Here is an 18,670-nt window from a genome sequence, read left to right on the forward strand (position 1 = left end):
GTTCAGACCTTTTTAGCCTAAAAGATAGGTTTAAGGAGTATTCCTTGAATATAGATGATGACCATGCTAAGCCTGGAGCCTATCCAACATGTGAAAATGTTCATGTTCATATTGAGCTTTGCCACCTCCAACAAGCTGCTTTCACTTTCACACACTGACGTCACATTTGAGGTTTCACCCACAGTGACACAGTATGCTTCACACTGATTTGTACATTCTGTTTTAATATGATTACTAATTAACATGCAGATTAAGTACACAGACTTATCAGCCACACTGGGGTTGTTCAAATTCATCTGGCTTTTAATAGCTTTAAATGCTGATCTTCCACCTATTGTTCTTGCCCACATAGTACTTCAGGTCAGAATTGACTTCCTGTAGAAGACTCTTTGGTCACTGAGGTCATTGTGCACTTAACACGAAGTAATGCAAACAGGCATTTCGTGTTCACCAGACCTGGCCAGAGTGCTTCAGTTAAATAATGGATATTAGCAACATGCATAGTTAAAGTCCCGCACATAATATATAAATGCATAGGAACACTCAGGGCTCAGTTTAAAGTGAGCGTGTTCCAGCCAGCAAGTAATAGTATGATACCTGAATGTCTAGAATGTGATAACACACAACACTGTATTCACTAAAACCATGAAAATTAATACTGGAGGCCACTTTTTGATAGCCTTGCTAACTAGGCTAACCTTATTTACTCTCGTTAGTATCCCCCTGCATCACGTGACCTTCCTCTCGATGTAGTGTTCTCTCAAAAGTCTGCAAAAAGGGTTTTGCTTCATGGGTTAAGGTTGCTCTGTAGGGTTTCAATCAATCAATCAATCAATCAATCAATTTTATTTATAAAGCCCAATATCACAAATCACAATTTGCCTCACAGGGTTTTACAGCATACGACATCCCTCTGTCCTTATGACCCTCGCAGCGGATAAGGAAAAACTCCCCAAAAAAACCCCTTTAATGGGGAAAAAAACGATAGAAACCTCAGGAAGAGCAACTGAGGAGGGATCCCTCTTCCAGGATGGACAGACGTGCAATAGATGTCATACAGAACAGATCAGCATAATAAATTAACAGTAATCCGTATGACACAATGAGACAGAGACAGAGAGAGAGAGAGAGAGAGATGCAGGTAATAACAGTAGCTTACAACAACATTATTGAAAGTAATAATATTATAGTTATAGTTCTGGCTACTGTGGTACAATATGTTGAAAGTATGTATTAATATCTGGCAGTATATATGTGTGACAATAGTCATATGTGTATAATAACAGTAGAAGTATGACTAATGACTAATGATGGCAGCAGCAGCAGGAGGCATCTGGCAGGACCACGGCAGCAGCACAACCACACACGTCACGCTATCCAGGCACCGCTGCGGTATGAGTTAATCTGAGAGACAGTGGAGCACAAAGGCTCCGGAGAAGAAGCCGAGTTAGTGACATCCAGAATGGCCGAGTTAGCAAGATGCAGTAATAGGATACGAGAGAGAGAGAGAGAGAAGGAGAGAAGGTGCCCGGTGTATTACAGGGGGGTCCTCCGGCAGACTAGGCCTAAGTCAGCCTAACTAGGGGCTGGTACAGGGCAAGCCTGAGCCAGCCCTAACTAGCTTATAAGCTTATAAGCCTAACTAATAAGCTTTATCAAAGAGGAAAGTCTTAAGTCTAGTCTTAAATGTGGAGACGGTGTCTGCCTCCCGGACCGTAACAGGAAGATGATTCCACAGGAGAGGAGCCTGATAGCTGAAGGCTCTGGCTCCTGATCTACTTTTGGAGACTTTAGGGACCACTAGTAACCCTGCGTTCTCAGAGCGCAGTGTTCTGGTGGGATAATATGGCACTATGAGCTCTCTAAGATATGACGGAGCTTGACCATTTAGAGCTTTATAAGTTAACAGTAGGATTTTAAATTCAATTCTGGATTTTACAGGGAGCCAGTGCAGAGAAGCTAAAACAGGAGAAATATGATCTCGTTTCTTAGTTCCTGTTAGTAAATGTGCTGCTGCATTCTGAATTGTCTGTAGTTTTTTGACAGGCAGCTTGAGGACGAGACAGAGTTGATGACCTTTTAACTTTTTTTTTCCCTCTCCTGTCAAAAATGTGCTTTGCTTGTTGTCACTTCACTTTGATGTTTACAACGTATTCTCAAAGAGCAGCTTGTATGATATTCTACAAAAGAACAAAAAAAAATGTTTTGATCCATCCACCACCCCAACCTGCCTCTTCACAAGCTCTTGTGACTGCTTCCTTCTTTGCTGCCGTCAGGATATTAGTCACATGATCGCAGCCTTTCAAAATACATGGGATATGTTTTGGGCGCATTGTTTTTTGTAGGAAAACATATGAAAGGTGGTAGCGCTGGTCCTCCACCAATCATAAGATCAGCGGCTCTATCCCTGGCTCCCAAAGTCCGCATGTCAAAGTACCCCTGGACATGATACTGAACCCCAAGTTGCTAAGTGTACCATTAGTGTGTGCCTGTATTTAAAGCCACAGTGTGTAGTAAATTTCTCCCATCTGACGTTGAAATCATATACTGCATTCAAACGGATAGCGCACTCTAGCGCCTCACTGTTTCAAACAGGAATTGCAACAACGGTAGCCGCCGTGTACCAAAAAGCTATGATAACACTGATGAAACCATGTCATCCGATACTTCATGGGGTATTCATTCAGGCTCCTACACAGACACATGCGACACGAGTTGACAAACCCCCTCCTCACCATGCTGGCTGTGTTTACAACGTGGGACTGTTGGGACCTCATCCTTCTCCTCGCATCACTGCGTCGCTAACAGCTGCTAACAGCTAACAGCGCCACTAATGGCCGCTGTTAGCTGTTAGCTGTTAGCTGTTAGCTGTTAGCCGTTAGCAACTGTTAGCTGTTAGCGCTGTTAGCTGTGATTGCATTACCTTTCTCCTTCAGGAGCTCTCTCCACCTGGGAAAGGCTACCCCTCGTATTTTGAATTTGCCGGTCACGTTGCCTTTTTGATTTCTTTCTGCACTGTCTTGGCGACAAGGATTCCATCTCCTGTGATGCTGCATATTCATGATCCTGCATTATGCTCAAAGAGTGAGACTTTGTTATGCTGCAGTAGTGCCAGGGTAGTAGCAAAGTGCCTCTTGCTCCTCTCCTTCGGCTTCTCAGTCGCGCAGCACTGGCCTGGCTCTCAACGAAAACGCCAAAGGCGAGGCTGTATGTCACTTGGTGGCAGATGTATTCTCAAGATGGTGAAACATTATGGAACCCCCCGGACAACTTACCCGCACAATGTACAAACAAATCTGAAATTCTCCTTTTACGAGAATAAGTCAGATTATTGGTGGAGGTATTTGTACACCAATGATGACATATTTATGAATGCAGACATTGATTTTTGCCAATAAACTGAAAATGTTACACAATGTCCCTTTAAGCTGAGTAGCAGGTGGCACCTTGTATGGTAGCCTTGGCCACCTGTGTGTGTGAATGGGTTAAAGTGACAATTAGCGTTAAAGCGCTTTGAATGTTCGGAAGACTAGAAAGGCACTATACAAGTTCAGGTCCATTTACCATTTACTAACGGAGCCACTAGTGTCTCTTAGGCCATTTGCAGTTTTGCTAGGCAGCTGTTCAGAGGAGCCCATGGCTGCTGATTGTTAGGACAAGGTTTCAGGAGTCAGAATATTTATAAAGCTCTGAAATTTGGATCATCTGGCCTTTCCTAATGATGACTGTGAACAAACCATGCCCCTAACAAGCTAATTATGGTCTGAAACCCTTTTAAATGTTGTCTGAGAGCTCAAATGTCTTGGGGTGCCCAAACTTTTATATGGTGCTCCTTTCCTTTTTTGTACAAAACAAAAATAATACACTGATCTTGCCTAAAATGCTAAAAAGCATCTTTCATCTTTAACTTCATGCCTCTTGGAGATCAGTTCATCTACCACTTACTTAACTATTCATAGTAAATGAAATTTTGACCAGGGGTGCCCAAACTTTTGCCACTGTATCAGTCACAGGCATTTATATTATATAGTTAGATTCGGTGGAAAAGAGTGGAACAGCAAACACTGCTGGTATTAGCATATCTGCATGAAAAAAACAAGTGCTGTGTCTAAACTTTAACCTTAAAAAAAGAAAGGTCTTTCAATTATTAGTAGTTTGAAATTGTGGAAACTGTGGTAAACTAGCACAATAAGGAAAAAAATAAGTGTTATATCATCAAGAGACATTTGAATTTCTGTGGTGAGAATAGGGGAGCATTCATTCAACAGCGTGTTTAAATCATGCCAATGTGTACATGTTTTTTTTTTTTTTTATAAATAATGCATTTATAATAATGAAGAACTTCTGCAGCCAAACTGTACCCAGGTATGATTATTTTGATCCACTTAAAATATACTATCATACTTTAAAATCATCTCTAATGTCAGATTTGGAGGTCTTCTCACATACATTAAGTGGATGAGGAAAAAACAAAAGCAGAAGACAAAATCATAATGAAGCCCTTCCAGTAATGAGAGCTAATTCCCTAAAACCCTGCCGCTGCCTTTAGATAAGATGGAGAATCTGAAGAGAGAGAGACTAGCTGGCCCAATTAAATTGGTCTAATTACTGAAAGGGCAGCAGGGGGCTGTTTGACTCTGGTTCAGGCTGTAGACATAGCCCAGAGACTTTATTGTTGTTTCAGATCAGCCTGTGGGAAAGTGGAAGATGTTGAGCAGTTGAAAAGAGATTGAGAGGCCTTCTTCCTGCTTTATCAGTCTCACACTAATGACTGAATGACTGAATTCCTTTTCAAAATCTGGAGGACATATTTGTGACATTTCCTGTGGTCAGTAGATGTTCATGATACATCTTGTATTTTACGAAGAGGATTTTACCGTTAAATAAATATATTATGTCTAATGAACAAGACAGTTATGTATTTCAGGACATAATTTAACAAAAAAACAGCATAGAGTTTTTGATCAAATTTTGCTTATATTGTCATTGCTGTTGCTCATCTTCTTCTGCTCAGTTTAATGGTATTCAAGTTCTTAAAATTCAATTCACAGTATCATTGCAGTGGAAAATTATGTCATGAAATCTTATAAAGAATGGATAAGGAAATTCCTAGCACATTCTCAGCCTGACCTTGTCACATATTGATGTTTGGTCATGGACTTCCTACATAGAGAGATGACGTGCAAGGTACCCTGGGTGCATTGGTTGTTGATATTTTAGGGACGTTGTGTCAACTTCAGCCTATTACATGCATTGTCTGTTTTCAAAATACACTCAACTAGTCCATACCCATTGGTAGCTTTGTCACCTTCTACCTATGCCAATCCTCAATGCTTATGTGCAGTTTCACATAGATTGACCACGTCAGTGAGTAGAAAAAAATGGGACAGACAGAATGACTGACTGACAGAATGACACACTGACAGTTTCCGTGATTATGTACAGTACAGTACAGTATACCATACCATGACTTAGTCATACCAAAACTAAATAAATTCGGCCACAGGGGGAGCCACAGCAATCGGTCAGTAGCCATTTGTAAGCATTTTTCTGTTGTTATAGCGCCACCCACTTGCCAATTAGAGTTAAATTTCTCCAGTCACCTTGAGGCGTCCTGTTCTACATATCTACCAAGTTTAGTAAAAATCGATATGGCGGTTAGGCCTAGATAAGAAATTAGCTCTCTAGCGCCCCCATTTTGTTTGATGGGGTCAAAAATGGAGGGGTCCCTATGACCTCGGAGTGAGACTGGGTTGGAAAAGCATAGCTGTGCCCAACCATCAGGTAAAATTACACACAATACCTACAAATAAATACAATGATTTACCAAAGGACCAGTAAAGTGAGAAGCGCTGGCATCTTTTGATCCTGAGGTTGTGTTTTAGCTGGGTCTGTGAGCATGCATTAACAGTTCATAGTTAGCTTGTGCTCTTTTGGGGCCTCCAGTTTCCACAGAGGTTTCCCTCTCTCTCTCTTTTTTTCGGCCCAGTCAGTCTCCCTCTGCAAAAGTTCTTCTTCTCTACACTCTGGTTTCTGAAGGTATCCTTTTGTCTCCACAGTGAACAGCATTTTGTTGTCACTGTCATAATCACTCAGGTTTTTTATTTTCTTGTATTTGTTGTCTCTTCCATTAACCACTGAAAGTCTGACCTGAACAGCTGACCTGCGGTGTAATACAGTGCAGAGCTGCATCTAACCACCTCAATCCTGTTTGCTCTCATGCACTCATTTCACCTGCTTATTTACCACTGCTGTCACTGCCATCAGCAACAACAAGGGAATCTTCCACCCAAATGTTTAACATTATGTGCATTATATTACATTCAGTGCAGTATGTTTGTAATGGGAAAGCCAACCACTTATTACTGTCAGAGAGACCAGATGCTTTCTATGGACTAGAGTGTGATCACAGCATTCTCACCTGTCCAGATGAACTGTACCAAGTGCGAAACGCTTCTGAGTTCCAAACTAAAAATCGCAGGTGTGAAAGCGTCCTCAGCTGTCAACTCATGATGGCGTTCTGTGTTTGTGCCTGGATCCGTATGTGCTCATCCTTGTGTTTTTATTTACAATTCAATGTTTTGTGTTCCCCTGTCTCTCTCAGATGGATACACCACTGATGACATTGAATTCTACTGGCAGGGAGGAAGCAACACAGGCTCAGTCACTGGGGTGGAGAACATCGAACTGCCCCAGTTCTCCATCATAGACTACCAAACCCTCTCCAAGAAAGCTGTGTTTGCCACAGGTAAGAGAGTCATACAGTGTCAGGTCAACCCTTTTGACCTGTGAAGTTTCATCAAAAAAAAAAGAAAAAAAAAAAAAAGAGAGAGAATCTGAATTCACCGTAGTATAATTGGTAGGATATACTGTAATATGATAAAATCAGCACAATGTACATTTCTACACCACTTATTCCATCAGTACAATGACAGAATCAGGCTTCTTCTTATATGTTATTGTATACTGTATGTTGTATGTGTAGACAAAGTCAGTTACTCTGCCGAGTGCCAGCCCATTAAACCTCTGTTCAGTCTCCCCTGCTCTTTGTCACCTCAGTTTTAATACTTAACATTCACATTATAGATATTTTAATTTGCTTAAATTTTGTTGTTTCTGTTGTCAGATAAGTATGAAATAGTAATTTGTTCATGACCCATAAAAATGACATGTTAGCAGCAATCATTCCCAAGCTGCTGCACTGGCCTGCTTCTCTGCTGCAAATCAACTTAAATACAGGTTAATGACAACAGCTGTGTGACTCGATATTCTGACATTTACAATGATGGATCACAGAGACAGTTGTCTTCTTAACTCTACATCATTTTTTATTTCTGTATTTTGTGGCACTACATTAACAATGTTCTTATAAATCTGACTAGATACCTGCAACCTTGTGTGTAACAGGTTCTTACCCACGTCTGTCGCTGAGCTTTAAGCTGAAGAGGAACATTGGCTATTTCATTCTGCAAACTTACATGCCCTCCACCCTGATCACCATCCTGTCCTGGGTCTCCTTCTGGATCAACTATGATGCCTCGGCTGCCAGAGTCGCATTAGGTCAGTGAGTTTTCAGTTCTTTACAGGTTAGCGATTATGTTTGCTGGTATGGTTTTTAGTCATTCTTTTATCATTGCTCTATATGGCAATGTTTGTCTGTTGGCCAGTCAGCTGGTTTACCACTTTGATTCAGACTAAAATATCTCATAAATGTTTCTATGGATTTCCATGAGATTTTTTTTTTTTTACAAAGCTCCATATTCCCCAGGTGATGAATCCAGATGATTTTGGTTATCCTCTGACTTTTACTCTAGCATCATCATCAGGTCAGATTTTTAAAAAAAATTGTCCTAAACCTTGGTTTGTGAGCAAATATCTGCAAAAACCAATTGCATTCCCGTCAGCCTGAGTTGGACTTCGTCTTTCACAATAATTAACAAATGTTGGTGAACATGGTAAACTGTATACCTACCTTACATCAGCATTTTAGCACTATGATTATGAGCATATTATCATGCCAACATTTAGTTTAAAAGCATTTAACATGCAGCTGAAAGCACTGCTGTGTTTAAGTACAGCCTGGTTCTAGACTCTTTGTCTTGTTATTCAAGAGGGAAGTCAAGATAGGAAATTGTTATTTCCAATAGCAATTTGGCTTCTTTAAAAGGAGATGACACTCCACAACAGTGTTCAATATTAACTGCTAAAAATTCCATCTGCCCCTTATAATTTTTTACCAAACATGCTATTCATTCAGTCTGCTCATTTGTTTTTACTGTGCATGTCTAATGAAATTAACTCTAATGAGAAACAGTGGATCAGCTCTTAAGGAATAAACATCTGCTTCCCCACATTACAGCTAGTGAAAAGACCAACATCTTCTGCAAGACCTTTGCTAAGAAGTGTAGATTTCCTGATGCACACATACAATCATAGCACCCATGCCCATTATGCCCATTACTGTCATTTCTATCAGCAATGTTTACGTCACACAAAAAGATGTCGGGAACATCTTGCGCAACCTGGATCCAGGAAAAACATCAGGACCTGAATAATTCCAACAGGAGTCCTCAAGGAGTGCTGTCCTGTCCCCTGTTGTGGAAATTCTCTGCTGCTGGTGAATAATGAAATAGAGACTTCTGCCAGCCGACAAGGTTTTTTATTTTCTTTGCAAAGAAAAGGTCAATCAGCACACAAGCGGTCAGAATGAAGAAAGACCCTGGGCATGGGGAAGCTTAAACATTTATACCTGAGGACCGCCTCTTACGGTGTGTTTCACACCCTTCTGTGTGCGGCAGGGAGCGGCGCCCCTACCCATTGTTTTCACACTCTTTCGTCTGCCGTAAGTATTGGCTCCGACCCCCTAGGGTGTGTTTCACACCTGGCGTATCCTGCAGGATTTTGTATCTAGGTGGGAGGTTAAGAGGTCTAGACATCTGAAGTATTTTAAAACATAAAGATACACAAAGAAAATGAAATTACAATTACACCCCTCAGAAGTCTCTTTCAACTCCTTTTACCCCACAGCATGTTCTCTGAACAATGGAAGACAGCCAGAGTGATCTCAATCCATAAAAGGGACTCAATAAAAATCCATCCAAGTACTGTCCCATATCCTTGCTCACTGTCATTATCAAAGTGATGGAATCCATTGTTCACAAACAACTACAGGGCTATCTCCTCTGCCCTTGCCTTATGTCAGGACCAGAGTTGGGTATAACGCGTTACAAAGTAACTTTTTACTTTTTCTTTCTTTTGCCGTCCCTCCTTCTAGTTATACTCTTTATGCCTGAACCCATTACGCCCTTAAACTCGGTTCCTGCGTAACCCTTTCTTTTCTTACGATCAAAATAATTTTAAACTTTTACGTTTTGCTCGACATGTCCAGGATTGTTTTGTCTGTCCTGAGGTTTCTTTCTTTTTGTGTGTGCCTTCAGTAACATTATACCTAAAGCGACGAAGCCAGCTGATTGCAACAATTTTTCTACGCATTGATAATAGCTTTGATAATAATATCGAACAGCCGACGAGATTGTTTTCAACTTTATTATAACCATGTAGCCATAGCTGAATAGATGAGCTACTGTTCGACCTGCAACTCTATCATATATTCAGTGGATCCAGCGCTGCCAGACAAGTGCCAAAGCAGGGTTTTTTTTGCCAAACTATGTGAACCGACGTTTTAGGGCCACCTGAAGGACATCACAGTCAGGCTCAGCCGCTCCTCGACCACTGGATTCCAGACGGTTTCATTCTGCTGGGAAGCCCCGGGAGCTGTGAAGTGACAGTCTGGGGTCCTCTGAGAAACATCAGCCAGAGCCAACTCTGCTCAAAGTAGGCCAAATCCCCTGATGCAGCCGCTGTGTTGTTTTAAGAGTTGATGTCGAATAGGAGATTTAGTTATTCTGATCTTAATTTAGGTTTCGTTAGGTAAGTGGTTTTGTGCATCCCTGCGTCCCCAATTTATCTATAGTCACATACTTTTTCTCACTATCGCCAAACTAAATAACCGACAAAAGTGTTACTTCTTGTCTTAATCCATACATACTGTTGATTTTGTGTTATTTCATATCATCCTCATTTACTGTTTACTCAGTTGTTAAACATTTAGCCTAAATAAATCTTCCTTCATCGCCACGTCGTTGTCTGTGAATATTTCTTTTGAGCAGGAACTAAGATCGCTGTATAGAGAATTCATAATGCAGGTATTTAGATTGATTCATGATTGATAAGTGTGTTTCCGGAGTTATTAATTTGATTAGTCGCTTCCCTCCATAGGAGGGTGGTGCCCCTAAATTTATTACGAGCGCAAACATTTTCTAAAGGTACTGCTCCTACACTTATCTCCAATAAACAATTTAGATTAATTCCAAATCACAACACAGCTGACCTCCCCACAGTTTAGTCCCAGACGTGGAACAACATCCTTGACAAAAGCGATGAAGTGTGCATTGTTGCCAAGATATAAAAGGGGCATTTTACCAGGTCTGGTACAGTGGCCTTTGTGTATGGCTCATGTCAAAAGCATAACTGGACACATGGCTACAAAATTACCTTCAAGGAAAATCTGTTGTGCCGTCTGGTCAGTCTTTGTCACCATGCCCCATAAATGCATCAGTACCTCAGGGATCCATTCTTAGCCCATTGTTCTTCTCCATCTTCAAAGATGATGTTGTGGAACAGTGTTGGAGCAGCATGTTTCTCTACATGTGATCCACCATCTTTGCACCCATAACATCATCAAATGGGCCTGAGGAGGCAGCAAGCCTAAACAAACACCTGGAAAACATCAGAAATGCCTGGAAAGTCACTTCTGATGCCTGGAAGGTCACGAGTGTAAGGCAATGATCTTATCCATGGTGAGTCCATCTCACCCTGAACTCTTCTGTGGGAGCACTAAATTCAAGCTCAGTGAGGAGATGGAAGTTCTTCAACTGTGTATTGACAGGAGTCTCCAGTGGATAAGTCATCAGTCTAACATCTGCAAACTTGCTGGACAACATTTTGGAGCACTTCAGAAGTTGGCCAACAAGATTCTACAGACAGAGTCAACATCTACAAAACCCAGCTCAGGAGTATCATGGAGTACTCCTGCCTTGCATGGATGAATGCCTCACAAACCACTTTTGGGCAGCTAGGTATCATCCAGGAAAAGGCACTAAAGATCATTGGTGTGGATAAGTGCTATACCATAAATGCAATCACCAGACTGAGCCATCACAGAACATTTGCTGCAACAACTATTCAAGATGCATCCATGAAATCCATGAAATTGCTCAAAATTTCACATTATTGTACAATATGAACCATACTATCCTGTAAATCAGAGGGTAGTAATAATAATGATTGTAATCCACAGAGAGATGGTAATCTAGGGAGAAAGATTAAACAAACAGATACACATTGGCTGGGTTGTAGGGTGTTGTGTCATTTATGGTTCAGACACTGGGATGTGCCAATTCAAAGAAATGTGGAAGCACTGGAGATTAGGAGAGTGATATATCCTGATTAGCTAATGTAAAGACACCACAGGTAAAAAAGTGGGTGCAATTTGACTCATGTCATACCCAACCTTACTGTTGTCCTTAAAAGTCTACAGTCATGTCAGCAGCTCTATGAGCTAAAAACTTCCTGGGTATAAAATTACTTAGATCTTCCACATTGTTGGGCCTATAGAGAAAGTGCATTAGCCTTCCACCAGCCAAGCAGCTAACGTCCAGTTTAACCCTCTTATAACTTGAATGGGGATAAAATGATTTAATCACATGGCTCTTCTGGACTTTCAAAATGTTATCTGACCAATCCCAATAGTGAAACAAATTATTTTGCTGTGTTATGTTGCTAAAAACAATGGATCCACTGATTTACAGATGCGTCTTGCACATTGTTCTATGAGAACATTTTTTGAGGGGTCCAGTGGCATCATGTGACGGACCCAGAAGTTGTACTTCTGTGGTTTGGCCACTGTGTCAAATTGGCTCCAGCGTCCACTGCTGTTCTTGGGGGCACCCACGGACACAAAAAGTGCAGCTGAGGCTGATGGGAATGTCATTAGTTCTGCAGCAATTGAAATTTTGACCTGATGAAATTGCTACATGAAAAGTCAAATTCTTTCTCTAGGGGCCAGGTAGGTCAAGATGTTTCAGTCTGGGCCCACAACTAGTAAGGCTAAAAATAAGACTATAATTTTGTGTGCTATTTGATAAACACCTTCAGTAGAAACCAGTGGGCTTGAGGCTATGAGACCCAGACAGAGCAGGGAAGTCAGAAGGTTTTAAAACAGACACATTTTTGCTTTTGGTCTTTCCATTGGATTTGTTGACAACAAATACGAAAAATATAAAAAAAAATAATGGCAGCCTTATCCTCACAGTCCATGTTGTATCCCATTCCTAAATATATGGGTACCTTTTTAGGATCATGCTCTCGCATGAGCACACAGTCCACCGGGGGAACTATTGGCTTGTAAACACAGCCTGCCTTGTCTGAATGCTCATTTGCAAACACCCTCAGGGCAGAGTGTACTGAGCAAAAGCCCTCCAGGCAGACTCAATTCCCCTTGACAGTGTGATGGAGCTCTTAAGACTGTGGGTACATTGAAAAATCAACATTTTCACTTCACACGAGCCACAGTTGCAAGTGACACACCCAATATACATTATTCAGGAATGTTACAGTATTAACCAGTAGTTATACTTACTTATATATATATATGTCTCTGTGTGTGTGTGTGTGTGTGTGTGTGTGTGTGTGTACGAATTTTGATAAGCTCTGGTTCTGGTTTGAGATTCTTGAAACTTCGGTGTTACAATATGTAGCGAACCATGGAAGATCACATTGATTACCTGCAAGCATTTGTTCTGTTATTACAAAACATAAGCATGACCCAAATATTAATGATAAGACGACAACTTCTCCCTTGACTTCTCCATTGTTGCCTTCTCCATCCTCTCTTTCTAACCTGTAGAATATGTTACGTCCACTTCAGGTTGAGGAAAACCTGCTATTTTTTTGGTTACAGCTGGGAACCATCTTTCCAGATTCAGAACCAATCTATTTTTGGTCAAAATGCTCCAAATGGTTCAAAATTCCATGCCTGAAATAGAACGGAACCCATTCCATCTTGATTGATGGAAATTTTAGATTCCATTTTCACCTGGTGCTAACATGTGAACTGTATCTGGATCTGTTTGGAGAGGCTTTTGCCTCTTCTAAAGAATTAAGACAGAAAGAGCATTTCTTCTAAGAAAGAATTAAAGACTTACTGGATGGATTGCCATAAAATTTGGAGAATTATTCTTAATAACTTTGGTTTAATCTAGCGCCATCATCAGGTCAACATGCCAGACTTTTGGGAACTGTGTGGTGGACATTTTGTGAAAGATTATGGAGTACCAGATATTGCTTGTCACCACTCTGGGCTACTCTCCTCTAACCACATGGCCATCCTGCAGTCACATTATGATCATTAGTCTCCATTCTACAGCTTCTGTGTGAGCTGGCCTGCTGGAAGGGCCTGAGTTACTGAGGCGACAAAGGCATATCAAGTCAAATGCCCATCCATTCCACTGTTTATAATAGCCATTATTAGTCTTCCATTACTTGGGTTGTGTCTGTTTGTGAACCAGAGGTGAGTCAGAGTGCAGTACTGCCTCGTAATTACAACCACTTTGGTAGATTTTTCTAGAAATCTTTTGTCCTATGTGAAGCACTAGCCATCTGCAACAGTACTGTAAATTTGTGGAGTGGATGCAAAGGGGAAGGGAAACTTAATAATGTCCCAACCCAACTTTCATATCACTGATAGATACCTTTTCACTTATAAGTTATAACATATAATTGCATATGATTGCACACAACAAAGCAATACAGCTCAACTCCCATTTAAAGGATGACATTTTGAGGAACATGTTTTTTGCATTTTTTTCCCACAGTCATATGAAAAAATCAGTGTTGATTTTATTAATTTGTGTCCAATAGGAAGCATATTAGAGAAATTTTTCACACTCTTTTTTCTTGCATGCCTCAGTGGTGAACACAGAATCCAAAAATAGCAAACATTCTTGATGATTTAAAGTAAAGGAAGAACACACTACAAAAGCAAACTACAGTTTATCAAACATCCATTTACAACTCTCATACAATTCATGCATTATAATCCAAGTCTCATTTATCCAGTCGAACACTCAGTACATCTCAAATACAGGCATTTTCTCTGTAACCCTAGTATTTAAAACACTTCCGCATACAAGTAGCCACATAGGCAAGTGCTGTTCATGCATTCCATTGAGTTACTTTGACTAAACTAAGCTAAATGCATGCCTGACTTTCCATCCTTACCTGACTTGGCAAAACAACAAATTAATATGTTTACTTTAATCACTATATTTTTAAGATATGTATGTGTTTGCTTGCGTGCTTGCTTCAGAATATGTGACAATCACTACACAATGAAAAGTAACAAGACTAATGGCACAAACACAAAGTACAGCTAAGGCTGATAGAGATATAATTAGTTTTGCAGGTATTTGGTAATGAAACAAAATATATAGGTTGGGAGAGAGTTACTGCTCCTAGCGGTCAAGTTCAAGTATCTTGGGGTCTTGTTCACTAGTGAGGGTAAAATGGAACATAAGATGGACCGGCAGTTAGTCTGCAGTGATGCAGGCAGTGCACTGGACCATTGTGGTGAAAGGGGAGCTGAGCCAGAAGGCAAAGCTCAGGATTTGTTGCTCCATCTATGTCCCAAATTGCATCTATGATCATGAGCTTTGGGTAGTGACTAAAAGAAGGAGATCTCAGATACCTGTGGCCGATATGAGTTTCCTATGTAGGGTGGCTGGACTCAGCCTTAGAGATAGGGTGAGGAGCTCAAACATTCACAGTGGAGCAACTGCTCCTTTGTGTCAAGAGCGCATCTGATCAGGAGGCCTCCTGAGAAGGCCCCGAGGTAGATCCAGAACATGCTAGAAGGATTATATATTTTGTCTAGCCTGGGAATGCCAACTGATCCCCCAGGAGCACATGGAAAGCATTGCAAGGGAGAGAGAAACCTGGAGTCCCTTGATCAGTCTGCCATCCCCGTGACCCAGCTCCAGATAAGAGGATGAAATAGGATGGGTGGATCGAAGAAAGTATGTTTTTGACCTGATGGTGGTGCTAGATAAAAAAAATGGATTATCAATGCATTACAATTCATCCTGAGGTAGAAATGTGTCTCTTCACTAGATTTCATGGAAATCCATCTGATAGTTGTCCAGTGGACATTTCAATCTGAACCACAAAAGGTCAACCTGGTGGTGGCACTAGATGAAAAGTCAGGATATCACCAAAGATACATCACCTAGGGACCCCGAATGTCTTTATAAAATGTCATGGTATTCTTTTTTCATATGAGTCAAGATATTAAAGTCTTGACCAATCCGCTGATCTGCTTATCTCCATAGCCACATGTATCCTCCTACTAAAACAAAACAAGAGAATGTCAGAGGGTTTGCAGTCCAGGACAGCTAGAAATGTTGGCAATGGAAATGATTACCAATCCTTTTTAACAGCCATGGCCTGCATATGAAGGCTGTTTTGTAATAAAGGAAAGCCCTTCTTCTTCTGTAGCTATGATGTTCTCTCAGAATGCAGTCTTATCAAAAGACCTCCTACTAACTGTCCCTTCCCTCTGCTTTTCTACAGGTATAACTACGGTGCTGACAATGACCACCATCAATACCCACCTTAGGGAGACTCTGCCCAAGATCCCCTACGTCAAGGCCATTGACATTTATCTCATGGGTTGCTTCGTCTTCGTCTTTCTGGCCTTGCTGGAGTACGCCTTTGTCAACTACATCTTCTTTGGTCGAGGTCCTCACCTACAGAAGAAGGTAGCAGAAAAGGCTGCCAAGTCCAACAATGAGAACAAGAGCAGACTGGAGAGCAACAAAGTGCAGGTGGGAAAGGGGCTTTGTGAAGTTTTCATACTGTGTGGTTTATGACATGGAGCCCAGAAACATCAGCTTTATTCAGATTATGCAATTCCAGTTCTCTTTGACCCGATCAGTAAATTACCAGATATAAACATATCTGGTCATACAAGAGGTTCTTGCATGAGGCTTATTGAAAGAGAGTTGTCTGACTGGCTACTGAACCTGGCAAATCAATAATCCACCACTATAGTGGGTGTCTTTCTATTTCTCACTTTTACAGTGCCCATTTAATCAGGCTTATTTTTGGTACTATTGTGAGTGTATGATTGAAACAGATTCACAGTGGTGTGAAAATGGCAGCTTAGTTTTAAGGTAACAATTTTCAGGTAACAGAAATCCAAAAACCAAAGAATCCTGCATACTATTAATCACTTGTTCTCACTTCAATAAAACACTTATTCAGTATTCTTTAAAGTAACTATGTTGTAGGACCTGTTGTCTGGCCCTGTCTATAGGCAAACTTGTTTATACTAGCTCCAATCAAAGGTAGAATGAAAAGGCTGCCTCCCAGGTGAAATGTAGAGTATGGATTTCAAGATGACCATGATGAAGGCCACAAGCTGAAATGTGTTGGTCTAACAACAAAGTTGTTCTGCAAACTAATAGGGCTGGACCTAGTTCTGTTCTGATATATGATCATTGGGTAGGTATTTTTGTTTTAAATTTTATGATTTGGATATTATAAATAATTATACATTGGGAATTATGAATTTCTGGCATTGTCCTGGATTCTTAGCCTACTATTATGAGCATTTATGTAGGTCTACAATGTACCCATCAAAAGAACAATGTCACAAAGAAATGTATAGATACATGGGACCTCATTCAACCAAACTGTACAAGGTTACAAATATGCAATAGTGTAGAATAACAGAATCTTTAAAAAAACCTGAAAGACATGTTGCTGCATACTGTCCATGTCAGCCAAGAATGGAGAAATGTCTAGCTAAGTCATACCCCAACATCCTTCTTGGCCAAATATTTGCTGTTGAGTACTCCCAGTGCTCCAGATCCCAGAAAGTGGTTTTCACGACAGCCCTCCAAACTACGAGTATTGCTGTTTGTCTAAATTGTCTAAAATTAAAAACAATTCCTGAAAAGGTCTTACCTGTATGGGGCAGTTCACGATGCAATGATCAATTCCATACATTTTCTCTCAATAGGGCGCTGCTTGTGAGGGACTCAGCCTTTGACTTTGCCATCTATTTGAGTTTTGGTTTCAAAATTAATTGAAGGAATTTTGATGACTTCCTCCCTCAGGTTGATGCTCATGGCAACATCCTCCTAACCAACTTAACCAGTGAGATGGGTGGAGCAGATATGATGGGAGCTCTCAACGACCCTCGGGCTACCATGTTCTCTTATGACAGTGCCAGCATACAATACCGCAAGCCCATGACCAGCCGAGACCTGTATGGACGACCAGCCATTGACCGGCCAATGGGCCACAAGAAGGGCCGCTTGCGGAGGAGGGCTTCGCAGCTCAAAGTCAAGATCCCCGACCTCACGGACGTCAACGCCATAGACAAGTGGTCCCGTGTCGTCTTCCCAATTGCATTCACCTTCTTCAACCTGGTCTACTGGCTTTACTATGTCCATTAGGGTGGCAGTAGCGGGCCTCTGTGGCAGCACTACTGCTAATGATTTGATAGAAAAGCTACCTAGGTCTTGTACAGCAATGAAAACGAAGGAGCGTTCAGTCCATTTGTATACATCCTGTTTTGGAATGAGTAGTACTGGATGTCTTTACAATGTAAATACAATTTAATATATAATATATAAATATATATATATAACAGAGGTATAATTTATTAAAAATCCTATCACTTTTGCTGTACTCATCCATACAAAATAGATATATAAAAATAATGGAATTTAAGACACAGTAAAGGTATGGTATTTCTAAGTTCAAACTTGCCAAAAAGACTTTGGTGACTCCAAAATTATGGGCAATGATCTTTCATTTGTTCTATATCTTTTTCTTACCTTCCGTTATCTCACTTTTTGCATGTGAATGGAACACAACTTTTTGTTTGCTTAAGACAAAAACAAGAGCAAAGGAAGCCCAGTGCAAAACAAGTAGGTAATTATAACAGTTTTTACATGATCTTGTGACTGAAGCTCATCCAGCTTATTAACAGAAGATGTCTGGTTGAATTCCACCGTAATAAGGTAGTCCTGATTTGATTTAAGCTCAGTGCTCTGATTGAGGTCATTTTTGTGGAGCCGGAGATGCATCGTGTTGAAATCCTTCTCTGAAAGCCATCTGTGAGCTAACAAACATGTCAGATTGCTTTTCATGACATGTTCTCTTTTTTTTGACAAGTTTCTTTTCAGTTCTGTAAAAAAAAAAAAAAAAAAGAAAAAGCTTTGCATGGCTCTACTGAGCCACTGTATTATAATCATTATACTGTATGCTTTCGAACAATCATTGCATATAAGGTAAGTACAGGACAGATGTTAATTGGAACTCCAACTAATTTCTCAAAAACAAAATGTAGTCGAATTTGTATCTATGATATTCTCACAGTGTCTGTGAGCATGTACAATGTAATTTTCTTTAAAAGAAATCAGGTAAAGAATGACCAATGATGTCACCATGCTTTCAAAATCACATTTAAAATTTCAAGCCCTGATAAAACTCGCTGCTGGTGTTGAACATTTTGTGTTACAGACTATTATTAAACATTTTT

General features: G+C 40.5%; 1 protein-coding gene across 1 annotated transcript in view; it reads left to right on the plus strand.

Annotated features, from left to right (window-relative positions):
• Positions 1-18,344, plus strand: part of gabrb1 (gamma-aminobutyric acid type A receptor subunit beta1) — a 101,206-nt gene extending 82,862 nt beyond the window's left edge. The window contains exons 6-9 of the mRNA XM_033643432.2: positions 6,605-6,748; positions 7,408-7,560; positions 15,688-15,941; positions 17,238-18,344. Of these exons, the coding sequence (XP_033499323.1) occupies positions 6,605-6,748; positions 7,408-7,560; positions 15,688-15,941; positions 17,238-17,579 (893 nt within the window). The 3' untranslated portion in view covers positions 17,580-18,344. The remainder of the gene's footprint in view (positions 1-6,604; positions 6,749-7,407; positions 7,561-15,687; positions 15,942-17,237) is intronic.
• Positions 18,345-18,670: the final 326 nt, after the last annotated feature.

This window comes from Epinephelus lanceolatus, chromosome 15 (assembly GCF_041903045.1).
Source record: "Epinephelus lanceolatus isolate andai-2023 chromosome 15, ASM4190304v1, whole genome shotgun sequence".
NCBI classification, from domain to species: domain Eukaryota; kingdom Metazoa; phylum Chordata; class Actinopteri; order Perciformes; family Serranidae; genus Epinephelus; species Epinephelus lanceolatus.